Source organism: Ictidomys tridecemlineatus, chromosome 4, assembly GCF_052094955.1.
Source record: "Ictidomys tridecemlineatus isolate mIctTri1 chromosome 4, mIctTri1.hap1, whole genome shotgun sequence".
Lineage (NCBI taxonomy): Eukaryota > Metazoa > Chordata > Mammalia > Rodentia > Sciuridae > Ictidomys > Ictidomys tridecemlineatus.
In genome coordinates this window covers 29,783,852-29,802,049 of record NC_135480.1, presented here as the reverse complement: position 1 = coordinate 29,802,049, position 18,198 = coordinate 29,783,852, and the positions used below count along the sequence as shown (strand labels likewise).

Genomic DNA, 18,198 nt, shown 5'->3' with positions numbered 1-18,198 from the left:
GTTGCTGCCCGGCCGGGAGGCGTGGCCAACGAGGATGGAGGCGGGGCTAAGAGGGCCAGCCAGCGAGATAGACTCGCTAGGCGGGCGTCTAGGGGGCGTGACCAGCGGGAGAAGGCGGGGCCTGGGAGGGCCCTGAGGCTGGCGATCAGGCTGTGCTGCGGGCAGCCGGGGGAAAAGCCGGGAAGATGGCGGCTTCCTGGAAGCTGGGCTGTGACCCTCCGCTTCTTCGTTACCTCCTTGGCCTCGGCGGCCGGCGAAGCATGGGGGTGGCCAGGGCCGCTGCCGGGTGGTCTGTCGGCCGTGGAGCTAGCTGGAGATGGTTTCACAGCACTCACTGGCTGCGGGGTGAGTGGCCGAGGCTCGCTCATTTTCTCTGGAGCTGAGCAATGGGCCTGAATGCATTCCTGCTTCAAGGCCTCGGTCTGGGTATGAAGGTGCCTTATCCCCTTCTGAGAGGGGTCTGCTGGCTGGGTCTAATGCGTGCGGCAAAGGGATGTCTTGGGAGCTGAGAGAGCTGGACTCCCGCACCCGGGCTGGTATGGCTTCTCTATGACCTTGCTTCGGAATGTGGTCTGTTTGTGAGGCACCGAGGGAGGTTTGCTTTAAACGTCCTTCTCTAGGACCCCTTCCTATTCACATCTCAGATTCCTTTACTGTTGTCAAGAATCTCTCACCGAGAAAAACTGCGTAAGGTTGCTTAGATTTTAAGGCCTCTGTGAGCTGTTCTTATTCATTCTCAGGGCCTGTCCCTTTTAGGAGATTTGAGGTCTTGGCTGCCTGTCTTATAGCCCCACCTGATGATACGTAATTTATAAGATTTAACTTCGGATGATTAGGAGAATGTTTCAAGTAAAACATTCGCTTGAAAAATGAAAATTTAGGACGGGAAACTAAGTGGATTATAGAAAATTGACTAGTAATGATATTGGCACAAAAACATGATTCTTCCAGTATTTAGCAGGACAGTATGTAAAATGCATGCCAGGCATTATTCTTTCTTAAACCAGGAGTCTGGAATAGGGGTTTGGAGTGAAGTATTGGAAGATAAAACTTAACGTTTTTTAGTTTGATAGTATAACCTACTAGTCATCATTCTTGGCACTCCACAGAATGAATTTTCATCTAAAAAAATTAGGTGGAATTGTCTACCTCGGCTGCCTGAGGTTCAGAAAAAATAATGACTTACAATAATCAGCAAAATGACTGAGGTTCTTAAAGATTGGGTGATGGAAACAATTTATTTCAATCTCTAATGTTTTGTACAACATTCCTTAGAGCAGTGATTCTTTTATTGTGTATATTATTCTGTCCCCATCTCTCAGTTTGTTAAAAGAATTGAGCTTTCCTACAGCTCTCAGAGATTCTGTTTCAGGTGGAGTTTGGGACTCTGCATTTTACTAACAACCTTAAGTGAATTTTAATGCTTTGTTTGGGTTTTAGATGGTCTACAGATTGAGACTTACTGCCTTAGAAAATCATGGAATGTTAAAAGCCACGTGTTGGAAATAATCTAGAAAGGTGCTTACCTCTTGCTTATAAAAAATCCTTTTTAAAATCTTTGAATGCTCCAGACTACAAAGAAAAGAACTTACGTGAATGTGCATGCAGTTTTAGACGTTTTCCTTAGAACCAATTTAATTCCTTCTGCTTTCACAATTTCACTTAGGCAGTGTTTATCTGATGTATCTTCACTGTTTTACCTACTCACCACTCTCCTACCCCTACCTCCACCCAACAGAGGTGCACCATGAACAGAGTTGTCTAACATCATCTGTAAGGGAAAGAGTACTACATTCCAAGGCAAACTGAATTAATTTCCTGTTGTTGCTGCTGCCACAGACAAATCATTATCTGATAGCTTGGGAGGTCAGAATGCAAAATGGATCTCAGTAAGCTAACATCAGGCAGAGTCTTTATTCTTTTCTGGAGGCTCTGGGAGAGAATTGTTTCCTTAATTTTTTCAGCTTCTTAAGGCCTCTCAGATTCTTTGACTCATGGCTCTCCTCCATCTTCAAAGTCACCAATGGCTGGTCCATTATTTTTCACATTACATCTCTCTTGCCACTCCCTCCTGCTTTCCTTCTTCCAGGGCCTACCTGGATAAGCCACCATAATCTCTTCATTTTCAAGTCAGTTGGTTAGCAACCTTAATTCTGAGGAGGGGAGTTTTATTCTACATTTGAAGTTGTGTTGTTAGATTGTTCTGTTATTTGGAAAATTTGCACACTTTTTTTTTCCCAAACACTGAGCCAAAATATATTTCCTAATATATTAGCATTTACAAGTTTTTGTTTTGCCGTGATGAATACTTGCATAGCAAACATGAATTTGCAATGGTGTTTTTCTTTATATACAGACAGGTTTTTTTAGAGTCTGATTCAAAACAAAACAAAACCCTAAGGTTTATAAAGCTAAACAACTATTTGGATAACTGTAAACTGTATAAATTAAGCAGAAATTATTGAATTGTTTCCTCTTTCGCACGTCTAAGATTTAAAAGTTTGTCATTTGGAAGTATTTTTAGAGTTTTGGTTTCCCTAAAAGATGCTTTTTTGGCAGCATTTTTATGAATTATGACTGCCTTTTACTCACTTTTCATAACAACCTAGTAAATTTGGTATTATCCTTATTTGGTTAGATAAAAATACTAAATTAATTGCATTAAGCTGTACATCTTTAATGTTAGTGAACTAGAGGACATATATACATTTATTTATGTCTAGCAAATCCCTCATTTATTTCTTTCTTTTAACTGAAATGTTTATTGAGAAGGATGAATCTATGTTATTCACCACTTCACTAATATTATTTGAGTAAAGGAATGAGCATCTGTTAGGTGCCTGGTACATGGTAGCCTCCTTGGATAAAAGGTGGTCTACTAAACAATACTTTCAATGTTCTACCACATGGTCCATTTTTTTTATATTTAGCTCCAGATATACAGTCCCAAGGATTTAGACCTTATTCTTAAGGTATTTATAGTCTGCTTGGAGAGATAAACAATAAATACATGATTTCAGTAGTGTGCAGTGAGTTCTGAGGGTTAAGTTCAGGATGATAAGGAAGTTGTATATTGTGGAAGAAGGGCACAGTGTGATATTTAAGGAACTGACAGCTTATGCAAGTAGTTTTTCAACCTACTCTAGGTAGTGAACTATGAAGAGTTTGTGTTGCTGTCCTGTTAGAGTAGGTAGTGTGATTTGGCATTTAATGTTAATTAAGACTTGTTTTAAGTTGTTGCTGAGGAACAACATTCAATTTTAAATCATGTGACTAGAAAAATACATGAGGTTCAACTTTGATAGTGATTTGCCTAATACATAGTCAAAGGCTTTGCATATTATAGATGTTAAACATAATTTAGGGAAGCTAGAAATATAGGAAGTTTTAAATGATGCTAAAGTCTACAATAGAATTGTAATTCAACAGCCAGTGAACTGACCCACTTTATTGTAGAAGAAAATTAATTTATTAACATTTTACAACTAGGAGACTTTACATAAAAATCTAGATTGTTGCCTTCTCATGTAAATTTCAGGTTAGACCATATAATGGTGATAGTTGCCGGAGACTCAGTAATGATTTTGTTTGTTTGTTTTTGTTTTTTGTAGAAAATGTCTTCCTACTTTACCATTACCACTCTTCTCTATAATCTTTCAGTCAGCAAGGCTGAATGTCCCTTGGTATGTACCATCACCTCTAGTCTTTCTTTTCATGTATCCTGCTATGATTTGAATGTGCCCTTCCAGATTTGTTTTGGAAACTTAATCCCCAAATTCATATTTAATGATATAATAGGGGTGGAGCCTTTGGGAGGTAATGAGGTTTAGATGATGTTGTGAGGACGGGGTACCCATGATGGCTTTAGTGGCTTTATAAGAAGAGAAAGATAAATCCAAGCTTATGCAGCATATTTATTCTGCCTAGCCATGTGATGCTGTTGTGTTATAAATGAACATGAAGGCACTTACCAGATACTGGCACTATGCTTTTGGACTCCCAGTCTCCAAACCTTGAGCTAAATAAATCTCTGTTCTTTATAAATTACTAAGTCTCAGGTATTGTGATATAGTAAGAGAAATGGACTAAGACATACTCTCATCTTTGTGGAACGCAGAAAATAAAAGGTAATCCAAAAAAAATGGGAGAGAGCAAATGTATGTGTTTTTGAAGAAGGAAAAATTTTATCCAGTTAATATGAAAATAAACATGTTTAAAGAAGAAGAATAAAACCTAAAGGTGCCAGCCTCCTTCTCTCACCTACCTGTTTACTCTAGGCACCTGTTTTTGACAACAGCTTCTATAACAAGGAGACAACATCTTTTCTTTGATAACAAAATTGCTAGTGTGATATTTCTGCCAGAATATGGATGCTCTTTTAGGACTAATACTGATGAGATTGATAGTCTTTCTCAAATTCTCATTTAACTGTGGAAACAAAAACAGAACAGCTGAAGTGAAAGTGGGATTTATTGAAGGGATACAACACCACAAATATGAAATGATGCAGGCCACACGGTAACCATTACAGTTCCATCTATATCTGTTTGTTTTTCTTGGGTACTTTGCTTTTCTCCACAGTCTTGCCAGTCTACTTATTCAGTTTTCTTTCTTTATGATGTCATCTTGCCTTGCCTTAATGCTGAGTCAGTCCTTTTTTTTTCCATGCTCTTTCAGTTTTGTGATCTGATTCCATTTTTTTTTTTTTTTTTTTTTTTAAAGAGGCTGATCAACCTAGTATAGGTTTGTTGTGGCATGGAACACTCAAGAGCTTTCTTTCAAAGGCTGAAGTTTGGACACTATCTTAAGAAGAATGAATGAGTTGTGAATCAGTGACTGGCATCTCTGCTATTACAGTCTGATGAAAATAAGACCACCATGTAGTAGTTGTTTATTTTAGACTGAGTTACTACCAAGTAAAATCATCCAAACAAAGTAGTTATAGGCCACTCAGTGGTTGCGATATATGGGCTTCCAAGGAAAATAGGCAAAGAGTAAAGGAGGTTAAATGAGTAGAAGTAGCAACATGGGAAACCAAGATCTGGATTCTTAAGTATACTTTTTACGTGTTTGCTTTAGAACATTTCATTGTTTGTGAAAGTGGGGCATTAGTAGTAGCTGTCACGTACAGGATACTCACTATTTGTCAGGCTTCATTTATTTACATTACTTGTAATCATAAGAACACTAAGAGGCTTAATCAAATTGTAGTGGTATGTAGAGATTCAAAGAGGTTTTAATAATTCGACTAAAAATAGAATGTAAATGGATGGTTACTTTGGAATTTTGTGCTTGATGATGCCTAGTAGAAGTAAATAGAGTCTTTCTTCTTGGATCCCTCTTTTGCAAAACTAGGAAGTATCTTTATGTGGTAAGGCAACAGAATTCCCTTATTGTATAGACTAGAATTAGATCATGTTCTCTTTCCTAAGCCAGTTGCTAACTTGACTTTACTGATGGGACAAATGGATTGGCTTTGGTTAATGTAGGAGTTGGGTGATGGAGTCACTAACCTTGAGCACTTGGTCACAAGAAAAACAGATAGCTGAGTAAAAGTGGGCCTCTGGCAGCAAGAAAGAAGTTGGAGGGAGTGGGTTTTAGAATAATAAATAGTGTGTTTTGAGAACTTATTTTGTACCATGCACCCCTCTAAGCACTTTACATGAATTAACTCATGTTCTGTTTACAGCTAATGCTGTGCTCTGGGTAGAATTCAGCTTCAACCACATCTGCTGGACACCAAAGCCTGTTACCTAAAACACAGTCAGCCCTAGTATCAAGTGACTTGTTATAGATACCAGCAGAACAGCGTCAGTGTGCTGGAGTTTTATTGACTATATATATATTTTACAAGTGAACATTTCTGCTTTTTTGTTTTATGAAGTGAGATGTATTTTTAATAATAACCACATTGTGAAATAGTATTTCAGTAATGGTTGTCATTTTACTCTTGTTTTAACACAATTTAAAGTACTAAAATTCTAGGCTGTATAAGGTAGCAGGACTATTTAAGAAAAAAAAATATGTAACTTCTTGCTGTCTTAGTTTCTAAGATGGTATACTCTTAATGTGCCTTTTTATTGTTATCATGAGCTTTCTTTACTTTTTATAATGTGTCAATGCCCCCAATTATCACATTTGCATAGATCTTTCCTAGATTAAGTGGAGTGATACTTTCTTTTTGCCTTTGTTCTAGAATTACAAAATAAACAGGAATTCATGTGTAATTTTAATATGGTTTAGAACCAAGAAGACCTGTTCTGTAAACTGAAACCTCTTCACTCAGAGGAAATAGATACTAGCAGTATACTGGCAATAATTCCAGTCAGTCCCCTTTTAAATGTGCCAGTGAATACAACATGAAAATGTACTATATACACACACACACACACACACACACACACACACACATTATGTATGTATACATATATATGTATATATATAATCTCAACAGTCTCTAACAAAATATGTGTATGGTCATTTTTTTTCTCTTTTTTCATAGGCAGTATATTTACTGTAAGTAGTGATCTACTTAGTACATTTCTTTAACTATATAAAGACCTTTCTTTATTATATGAAATATTTCTAGGGAAGAATTGGGATTGACAGATGTATCATTCAGGACAATTTGTTAGCACTGGTTTTTAGAGAGGCACAAATCTACTTGAAAATCGATTTAAAAAACTTATACCACTTCCTCAGAAAAATGCTTACATGCAAATTTTTATGTGATTTCAAGGGACTCATATCCCCCATATAAATTAGCCATAATATACTACCTCATTTCCAGCCTATATCCATAAACATTCTGGCATTAGTTGTGCTACTTTACAAGAATATTTAATGTATTTGAGAACAAGGAAGTTGTGTTTTAATATAGAGGTTTCAACATAAGTAGTGGATACATGTATACATGTGACTACAACAAAACCAGCAATATGGAACTCTTTCTTCAGATCTGGATGTGGGTTAATTTTACTTGTGCATTTAGGCTTTATCAGACCATTCACCTTTCCCAAAACATCTGTGCTTCTTTGTCCTTTCTTACACTTGTACTGTTCCTTTAAATGGACTGACCCTCCTTATGGTTTGACATCTTTCTCATTTAGCTGCCACCCTCCCAATTCTTTCCATGAAATCCAGGGAGTCTAGGCAGGAAAAAGTCTCAAAATGTTAATTTGTGGAGAATTTAATAAGTGACCAGTTTTGTGAATGCAGGGTGTAAAGACAGTGCTTATACTATGGGGCTATTTGGAAGAAGGTACTATCACCACTACCAGGAGACTTCAAGGGACATGGGAAGGGGGCAGTCACCAAGAACTGGAAAGGAGTGAGCCTGCTAGGAGGCCCTCCAAGGGGAGGCAAGCTATGTGCCCTGCAATGGAGGTTGCAGCCATCTCCAGTGACCCCACAGGAGAAAGGGAGCCAGGGAAGAAGTGCTCTGACCAGACTCCTCTCTCCCTTCCTTCTGCCTGCCATGCCCATTGGCAACACAAGTTAAAAGCAGAATGCTAGGAAGCCAGGAGATATAGTGAGGAGAAGGGCAAATGGAAGCCACCCACCCCCAGCTGACTCATTCCCATCAGTGGTGATACTTTGTTTCTACCTCAGTTTGAGCACTTAAACTGTCAAGCACTGTAGTATGGGTGTGTGGGTGTGTGAGTGTGTGGAGGTAGTTCTCATGCTAAGAGAAGGGAAGAAATGAAGTATAATTTCTGCATTTGGAAAAATCAAGTCATTTCTCTGGATTGTGCCTGTAGGCTAGTGAGTTGCACGATATATTTTATTATTTTATTTTATTTTGTTTTTTTTTGTGGTGCTAGAGACTGATGTGTGCCAGTTTGGTACTCTACCTCAGAATCTTTTAGACTGACTTTTAATGATTTTTGTTTTGTTTTGTTTTTCACTTATATAGTTGAATAAGAAGTAAGTTTGTAGTTTACAAGACTTCTTGGGCAATTTTTATAGGAAGAAATATTTTTCATTTGGAGCCATGACATCTAATTTTGCATTTTGTTCTTTTCACTTGTGCTCCTAACGAGAGTCATTTTTTACTCCTTACTTTCATATTCCACATCCGGTCTATCATTAATTCCGTTGGTTTTACCTTTTAAATGTAATCTGAACACTCCCAACTATTCTGCTCCTATCAGCCATTGATCCATGCAATCACCATCACCAATCTAGATTCCAAGCAGTGGTCCAGTATGTGTCCTCACTACCATTTTTGCCCCAGGATAGTCTACCACAAACACACACAATACAGTGCCTGACAGTTTAGGTACTCAAACTGAGGTGGAAGCAAAGTGTCATGGCTGATGGGGATGATTCAGGTAGGGATGGATGTCTTCATTTGCCCTTCCCCACACTACCTTGTGGCCTATATCACCTGGCTTTCTTTCACATGGCTTTCACTTGGGTTCTGTCAGTGGGCAGCACAGGAAGGAGAATGAAGGGAGACAGGAATTTGGTCAGTACTTTGTTCCCGGACTCTTTCCCTCCTGTGGGGTCACCTGGGGCTGGCTGCATACTTCACTGCAGGGCACACAGATTCTTCCCCGGGAGGTCTTCCCCACAAGCTGCCCAGCTTTCACAGTGCTGCTATTAAATTGGAAGTCAGATCTTGTCAGTTTTCTGCTGAATACCTTCCAAGAGCTTTTCATTTTCCTCAGAAGAAAATTGGAATTCCTTACCATGATTTACAAGGCCAGGGAAGTGAATGCCCTCCCCCCCCAAATCTTACCTTTTCCCTTGCTCCTCCTCACTCCCACTCCAGCAACTGACTAACTGACTTGCTTGGGATGTTTTGGACATGGCAAGCACTTTCTCCTCATTCTTTGTGCTTGCTATTATCCACGTTCAGAGGATTTTTCATTAGATATATGCATGGCTTCCTCCATCCAGCTCAGCTTACCCTTAAGGTTTGGATCTAAAAACTTACCCTAAAGATTTTGTGTATTAGGCAATGTGGTAATGTTCACAAGTGAAGAGATTGAATTATCAGAGCTATAAGTAGATGAATTCATTTGATTTAATAATTGGAATGGACTATGAGGTGATAACTGGAGGAAGTAGGTCACTGGGCACATGGCCTTGGACTCCTTGCTTGCTTGCTCACTCTCTGCTTCCTGGCTGCCGTGAACTGAGCAACTTTCCTCTCCTATATACCCTTCTGCCATAATGGGCTGAACCTCTAAAAACTGTGAGCCCAAAATAACTTCTCCTCTAAGTTAATCTTTTTAGGTATTTTGGTCCTAGTGATGAGAAGCTAACACACCCTTTTGAAGAGAACTTCTATGATCAACTAACAAAATAGTTTCTCCCCTGTCGTGTTGTCTCTATACCATTATTTAATTTTTTAGTTAATTTCACTATTCAGAAGTTTTATTTCTTCTCCCTCTACTTCAGAATGAAGCTTCATGAAAATAGGGATTTTTGTCTGTTTCTATTCACTTTGATGTATTTAACACTAGAAGAATACCTAATTAGGGCTGGGGATGTGGCTCAAGTGGTAGCGTGCTCGCCTGGCATGCATGCGGCCCTGGTTCGATCCTCGGCACCACATACAAACAAAGATGTTGTGTCCACCGAGAACTAAATAATAAATATTAAAAAAAAAGATTACCTAATTAGCTTCTGGCTAATTAGAAATATTTGCTAAATAAATAAATGAATAAATGAAAAATCAGGTCTCATCATTAGCCTTTCTACTCCTCTCCTGTGTTATGAAATAATCTTCCAGAAATGTATATCAGAGGATGCTACTTTCTGGCTTTAACTCATTAGTCCCAAGTTTTCAATTCTGAGAATAGATCAACAAAATTGTTACAGGTACTTTAAAATAAGTTGTAAATTATAATCTAGAACTTATATATCCTTTATTATTGTTAAGAATGAAAATACAGGTTATCCTATAAATAGAACCCTCAGACAATGTAGTATCTTTTTACGTATATATAAGCCATCCTGTAAATGGGACACTGACTGAGCAAATAGGGTGTCCTTTCATACATTACACCATATACAAAAAAGTGACTTGCATGATCCATCCATTCAATCGTTATTTTTGGTGGAAAGGATCAAACCACTTCAAACATTGTTATATTACATTTTTGACAATATGTTGTTGATTTCACATGATGGGACTTGTTTAGACATCACCGTTTTTGCCATTTGAAAATAATATGGCTTTTCACATCAAATCTGATAGTTTGGACTGTATATGTACTAATATGCTTTCTTCCTCAGTTTTTCCTTGCGTCATTTTAGCTATGCTGAGCAGGTGTCTGTTTTGAAATCCAACAAATGATCTTGTCTTCACAAATTTTGTGAGTAATTCCTATGTATATGGTAAACATCAATTATTCAGATGAACAAAAGCCAATATCATTTTTTATTTAATATTATTTTCTAACAAATGTAGTATTAGGAAACCAACCAATTGTTCATCCACACAACCACTGACATTATTATAGCTACCTAATGCTTTTGGTTTAGACATAAATGTGTGTGTGTGTATATATATATATTCTGTTTATTTAATCATCAAATGATTCTCTTGTTTTTACATCAGATCTTGTGAGTTTCATAAGATACCAGTTTAGTTTCTTTTCCCTCTTGGTGCTTGTACCTTGGAATCCAAAATTTCAAGTGTATCAACAAGTCATTACCAGTGAAGAGATTGTTGAATAAACAGAGTTTGTTTATTCTCTGCCACTTCATCCATTAGTAGAAATACCTTACTCCCCCCCCAAAAAAAAAAAATCCTTCTTGAGCACCTCTTTTCTACAATATGTATCAGTTATTGCAAAATCTTGACATTTCACACAGTGCATAGAATTTATAACCAAATCTTGTTGATTTACCTCTTATAAAAAATGTCACAACAATAAGTGCAATATTTAGGAAAAGTATGAAAAAAAAAGTCACAACTTGTCCACAAATAGTGACAACTAGCAACATATTAAGAGTTTGTCAGGCAGCAGTGCAGTGTACAATGATTGTGCAGCATACACTATTCCATTGTCCTGTGTGAGGACAGCTCTTTTCCGCCACAGGTAATTTGAATTACAGTGCATTCTCTTAAAATGACTTCCTAGTTGTAGAAAATTGTTTATGCATTTTTATATTACGTGTCAGTCATACATGTACTATTTTGTTCAGTTGAACATATAGTAGAAATAACTTTCACAGCAAAGTTTGCCATTTTCATAATAATCTTTTTTTTGGTTTAAACTAAATTTATTTATTCACACTTCTGGAGGCTTTAAGTCCAAGACCAAAGTTCTGGCTGATTTCATTTCCAGTGAAGGCTATCCTCCTGGCTTAGAGATGGTCATCTTCTGTGTCCTCATGTGACCTTTCCTCAGTGCTTGTATGCGAAGGGGAGAAGAGGAGAAACACTATGTGCACATGAGCATAAAATGAGTGGCCTACTGTCTACTTCAACAAGGACGTTAATCCTATTGCATCAGGCCTCATGTGATCTCATTTAAAATCAATTCCTTAGAAAACTCATCTTTAAATACAGTCACACTGGGCAATAAGGCCTCAACATAGGAATTTGAGGAGGACACAGTCTATATCACACATTGCTTTTTGAGTTATCTTACAGCTTTAATCATAGGTAACTGATAAAATGCAATATAATTTTTCATAAGACATGTATATTACTTTCCTGTTGAAGCTGTAATAAAGCACTACAAATTGAGTGATTGAAAACAACATAGGTTTAATATCTTGATGGTAGTGGAGGCCAGAAGACCTAAAATTAAGACCCTGGCAGGGAAATATTCCTTTTAGAGGCACTGTGGGAGAGAATCTATTTCCTTGCCATTTCTAGCTTCCAGAGGCCAACTGCATTGCTTGAATCTTGGCCCTTCTCTTCATCTTCAAAGAACACTACTCCAACTTTTTCAGAATACATTTTAAAAATATTTTCAAACACTAATTATTCACCTAGTCTCATAAAAGACATTTGAAAGCAGAATAGTTGTTTTGGAGTTACCATAAATGGCATATTTTGTTGCTCAGTTTAAGATTTTATAGGTGTTCCATTTATGAGATGATGGGGCAAAATGTGTTAGACCTTAATATGTGGACCCTACATGCCTTTTTAGTCTCATGTCAAATGACCTGCATGAGTGAAAACAGGCAGCACATCTGTGGGTATCTTTATTTTTTACTTAAAATCTGAAAGTTTGTTAATTTAGTTCCTCTGTAGGATTTATAATTGTGACCATCTCAGAACGATGTGCAGGATTTAATGGGTTTTAGTTTTATGAATGTGTGTGTGTGTATATATATGTATGTGTATATATATATATACACACTTATATATACATATATATACTTATATATACATATTTTTGTATATATGTATTTTTTGTAGTTTATAATTTGGGAATATTAACCATATATATGGAATTGCAAATAAGTCCAGTTTTTGTTGTTTACTTGCTCAAAAAAATTTTTCCTGGCTTCTCATATCTATTTAAATAATACCAAAAATAATTGGGTTTATAGAATACCTTAAGGTCATATGTACTAAAAGGTACTGTAGATGACTGTAAAGTAGTCCCAACATTCTTGTCTTCCTTACATGGCCCACCCTTCATTTTTATTATATTGTATTCCTCAGCAAAGCTAAGTAACAATTGCCACCTATTTCTCTGCGTAGAAATGCTTCTAATACCTGGAATGTGTCTGCTCTTCTTCTTCCCTTGTTCTGTTTGCCTAGCACAGATTTTTTAAAAGTTAATTTTATATCATGGTAAAAAATATAAATTATTACATCATTTTAACCATTTTTAAGTATACCATTTCCCTGGTGTTTATATCAGTGTGCAGCCATCACAGAACTCTTTCATCATTTCATACTAAAACTCTGCCCATTAAACCATAATCTCCAGTTCCCTTCTTCAGTACGTGGCAGCAGCTATTCTGTCTCTGAGTTTGCTTATTCTACATACCTTGTAGAAATATTGTATGTGGGGTCATACAATATTTGAACTTTCACATCTGACATTTTATAATGGCAGGCATTTCACTTTAATTTTTATGGGTCAGTCATATTGCCAACATTTTTATCCTGGTGTACATCAGAGTTGTTTCAATCTTTTGGCTTTTGTGAATAACACTGTCATGAACAAGGGTATACAGGTATCTGTTCCAGTCCGTGATTTCAATTTGGGCGGGTATATACCTAGAAGTACAATTTCGGCATCACATAATAATCCTTTGTATAATTTTTTTGAGAAATTGCTCTATTATTTTCCACAGTGAGTACACCATTTTACGTTTATACCAACAGTGCATAGGGTTCTAATTTCTTCATGTCCTCACCAACATTCTTTCTCTGTTTTTGTTTTGTTTTGTTTTGTTACTGTACCCATCCTAATAATTAATAAGTAGAACTAGTCCAGGTTTTGTTTGTTTCTTGATAAGCTAGAATCTCAGCTCTTAATTCTTCTATGGTCTCATGGCACTTTTATTTATACTGTCAAGTACTTATATATTTATCTTCCCATCTAAATTATAATCCTTTTGAAACAGATTATGTCTAGGTCTAGGCTAAGATAATAGATGTGTTGTAGACATTTGTCGAATGCTTTGGCTTTGAGCTCTGGTTGTGGAGAGTATAACTGAATCTAAAGTGGAATATTTGCTAGTCATTCTAGTGATAGTTTGCTTTTCAAATTTGAAATACAGTTAGAATAGAAATTAAGAGTGAGTGAACATCAGCCATAAGGATAAGGCTGGGTACAGGAGAGAATAAAAAGGCAGTTTCAAGTTTAGGTTGAGAAGGTTAAATGTTTATTAAATATTTTATTAGCACAGTAATACATGCATAGAATTTAAGTAGTGAACTAATTCTAAAAGGTTTATAACCATATGGTTAGTCTCTGCCTCAATTTCTTTTGGCATTTGCCCATGTCTGTGTTTCGACATTATCTGTGGGTGATGTTTGGTCAGTGCTATCCTGTTTTCCCTTCTCCATGTAGTTATTTTGTAATTCTTGGCTAAATTTATATTTATTATCAATATTAAACAAATATTGCGCACTCCTGAGATTGTCCGATATTGTCCCATATTTTGCTTGTTGCTTTTGGTTTGTCTTTATCTGTGGTAATTATCACCTTTTAAAATTGTTTGGTTTTCTGTGTAACTATCTTATACCACCTAATACTATCTACAGAGAATTTTCTGTTATGTTAGTCATATCAGCTCATTTTTCAGTTAATTTTGTAGTTTTTATTTGTCTGCGGCTATATAGGTTAAAAAACCTCTGTACGAAGGTCTTCTTGTTAGTCTTCCAGAGAGAACAACCTCCATTCTTGTATTGAATGAGGGTGGAGTTGTTACGTAAGTATTGGACCAAGGTGCCCAGGCACTAATTGCTTCTCAGTGTTCACCCAATCCTCTCTGGCATAGGATTCAGCTTTCTAGGATTCCTTTAGTTAGTTACTACTTAGCTGTTTACTTTTTTATTTTCAAAGTTCTGTGCCATTGTTCCCACTTCATGTCCTTGATGGTTTCTGTTTAAAAATAACAAAAACTAAAAACACACTTTTATATTTAGTTAAGTTTGGGGGAGGGAGTGAAATTGGATAAACTTTGTATAGAAGAAACAAATATAAATAACTGTAATAATACCATTAGCTAGAGGTAACTACTGCTGTCATTTTGGAGTATGTCCTTTTAATCTTTGTGTATGTGCAAGCTGGCCAAATAGAAATTGGATTATACCTTATATACTGTTGGTAGGTTACCTTTATCTGTTTGTTAGCATGCTAGTCAAGACCTCTAAATGCTATTTTCACACAAACTGTTGTACATTAATTTCTGTTGTGTGCCATAGGTGTTTTTCTATTTTTAGACCACTACCCACATCAAAATAACTTTGAACACAGAAAACTTATAAAACTTAAGTGATAAGCACTTTGATAATAACTTTGAACACAGAAAATTATAAAACTTAAGTGATAAGCACTCATTTTAAAAAATGCCACAGCTATCTTTATTCAAAGATCCACTTTTAATATTCTGTTCCCTGGTGCTGATTTTTAAATTGCCTGCTCTTCATTCTGCTTTATTTCATTCAGCCTGCAGGTGGCAGAATTGTTTTATTTAAACAGCAATTTTAAAGGTTCAATTTATTCAGTAAGTTCTTGCATTGGAATGAAAAGTAATTAAATGAGTGATCTCTCTGCCTATTAAAGAAGAAGCAAATTAATGTTAGGGACAGGGAACCACACTAAGAAACTACTGGGTAATTTACTTCTTCATTTGGTCTTATCTATTTCACAGTTTTTGTGTGCTTAGGTTATAGCCCCATAAATGGACCAGAGCATGACTCTAAAATGTACCATATGTAAACTGCTGAGTTTCCTTAATTACTTTAGTCAAAGTAATGGAGCTTAGATCTGCTTCCCATTAACCACAAAGCAATTTGTTCTGCGTTTATATTTTAAGAGTTTGCATATATTCTTTTTTAATTCAGATGCCTTTTACAATTCTTGTATATCATTGGCTTAAGATATTTAGTATAATTGATTTTGTTGGAATATGAGTTTTATTTTTAGTACAAAAGAACTACTAATAAGTTAGAATTAGGTCAGTGTACAATATTTGAAATCAATGTTAGAAATATGCTGTAGAAAAATTGGAAGAAGAAATTCAAAGAAACAAAAATTGCTTAGAGAAGCTTCTATAAAATTCAGTGATTGAAAGATTGATCATGTGGTTGATATGGCAGGGAAAGCAGCAGTAAACTAAGCTGTTTAATTTATTGTGTCATTCTGTTGAGGCAAAAAACATTAAGAGATAAAGATAGTTATAATGATTTGTGAGATATTTGCTTTTAAAATCAGTATATGTGAATTTAAATTGCTGGAAATATACATTACCAGAGTCATCTTATGAATTTTTAATGTTATATAAGTGTTACAGAATGGCAGACTTTATAAGAAAATTAGGCATCATTTGATAGTTTTGTAGAAAAGAACAGAATAATAAATTACTACAAATGGATTAGATTCTAATTTTCAAGCATTTTTAAGTTCTAATTAAAAAAAAAAAACCTGTATAACCAGTTTAGAAAGATCACATTTCCTTTTTTCTTACCTGTAGTTTTGTCAGTTAGTATTAGTAGGAAATATAATGGGTGCACATTTCAAGGCTTCTGCAATTTAACAGAATAATGGTAGAATGTACTGCTTACTGAAATGAAGAGGGGGCTGTCATTAATTTCTAATGAAAATTAAATAATGTATGTGTAGGGTATTTCTATTCCAAGGGAGTCTAGACAAGCCTCCACTATGTTAAGACAGTTGACAGCAACCTAAAGGGTAGATATTAATTATGTGCAACCTTGACACTGAAAGCTGATATTATATAATTACTTTCCCATCAGAAAAATACATTTGGAAAATATATGTAATATTTCAGTCCAAAGAAGGAACTAGAATGAAATGTGGACTCCTACTAATAAATTAATGCTTTTATTTTGAAATGTTTTTTCTACCATTAAAGTCATAGGATTGATCGGTTAGAGTAGTCAGAGAATATATTACACTTTTTATTCCATAATAAGCCAGTATAATCAATCAAGAGATGGTACTGAATAATGGAGATGTCAAAATCTTTCTTCCATTTATGTCACCTTCATTGCAGAATAAGGATAGTGATCTATTACAGAATTTTTATATTTTATTATCATTATTCAGAGAAGCAATTTCAGTTCATCCATGAAGGGTGACTGAAAAATGTGTTTTTTTTTTAAATTTTAAAACATGAAAGTGTTTGAGATGCTTGATGTTGTGCTTTGGAAAAAAATACTTAATGCAGACATTTCATAAAATAGTCCTTTATGTCAGGAATAATGCAAATATGAAAGTCTCTAGGTGAGAAATTATCATAGGAGATAGAATCATAAAATAAATTTGAATTTTATCATGGCAACTGAACCAAAGTATAAAAATATTGAAGAGAGACTTTGTTTTGAGAGAATTGATTTAGTATTTGTCATAAATTGGAAAATGAATGTAGAATTATTGAGGTCCATTTATTTTGTGCCTTGAAGTGGAACTTTATTTGATGGATTCATTCATATATGAAGTAGTCAGTCTCATAATGCCATAATTGTTGATAGTCAGCACATTGGGATTCTTTTTTTTAAGTTGTGCTTCTTACCATGATACTGTTTAGAAGTTAAGGGGTTTTGCCCTTTTTTTGAGTACCGGGGATTGAACTCAGGGGCCCTGGATCACTGAGCCACATTCCCAGTCTTGTTTTGTATTTTATTTAGAGACAGGGTCTCACTAAATGGCTAAAAGAACCTTGCCATTGCTGAGGCTGGCTTTGAACTCATGATCCTCCTCCTCGGGCACTGGGATTACAGGCATGATTAAAGCCACCGATCTGGCTTTTTATTTATTTATTTATTTTTAAACAAAAAGCACATTTGTCATTACCAGCTTAAAAAACAAATGCTGAAGGTTGAGTTGGCTCTACATTTTTTAGGCAAATGTTTTTTTCATCAAGCCATGTTAAAAAAAAAAAAAAGAAAAAGGGAGGAGACTTAAGGCAGCAGACAAAATTATCTAGGAGATTAGAAAGTTCAGTTTATTATTTCCAAATTTGTTTAATGTATTAAGCTTTAGCACTTTAAAATTCTTTCATTTTCAAGTGTAGGATTGTTGTGATTTGGATTTGATCTGTGTGTTTTTCCCAAGTGTACTTCCCTGATTGTAGTTCATTCAATAATTTAGCATTCCACTGTTTTATAGATTCCATGCATTAAGGTTGGGCATAGTAGTTTGCATTGTTTTCTACCTGTGTAATGTCTGAATGTGCTTGTTTATGGACTTATTTTACTAGAAAAAGTGCAAAAATTTAGAAAGCTATACTCAGTAATTTGTCTTTCAATTAGAGGTAGCTTGGGAATTAAATGCAACTTGCAACAATAATTATTGAGAGTTATAAGTGACAGGAGTTTGATGGTCAATATTCTGCAGTCCTTTCCAAAATAACTGTATGTGTGCTGGGGATTAAACCTAAGAATGCATTACAGCTGAGCTACATCACCAGCCCTATAAATAATCAGCAATCAACTGATGATCAGTATTTGTAAGGAACATGAGAAACAAAGTAACAGAGTCTAATAAAGGACAGCCTAGAGAGCTAGGCGGACAGATT

General features: G+C 35.7%; 1 protein-coding gene across 1 annotated transcript in view; it reads left to right on the top strand.

Moving 5' to 3' along the window:
* Positions 1 to 114: 114 nt before the first annotated feature.
* The window catches only part of Pdhx (pyruvate dehydrogenase complex component X), a 68,299-nt gene continuing 50,215 nt past the window's right edge, over positions 115 to 18,198 (top strand). The window contains exon 1 of the mRNA XM_078046241.1: positions 115 to 345. Within this exon, the coding sequence (XP_077902367.1) occupies positions 186 to 345 (160 nt within the window). The 5' untranslated portion in view covers positions 115 to 185. The remainder of the gene's footprint in view (positions 346 to 18,198) is intronic.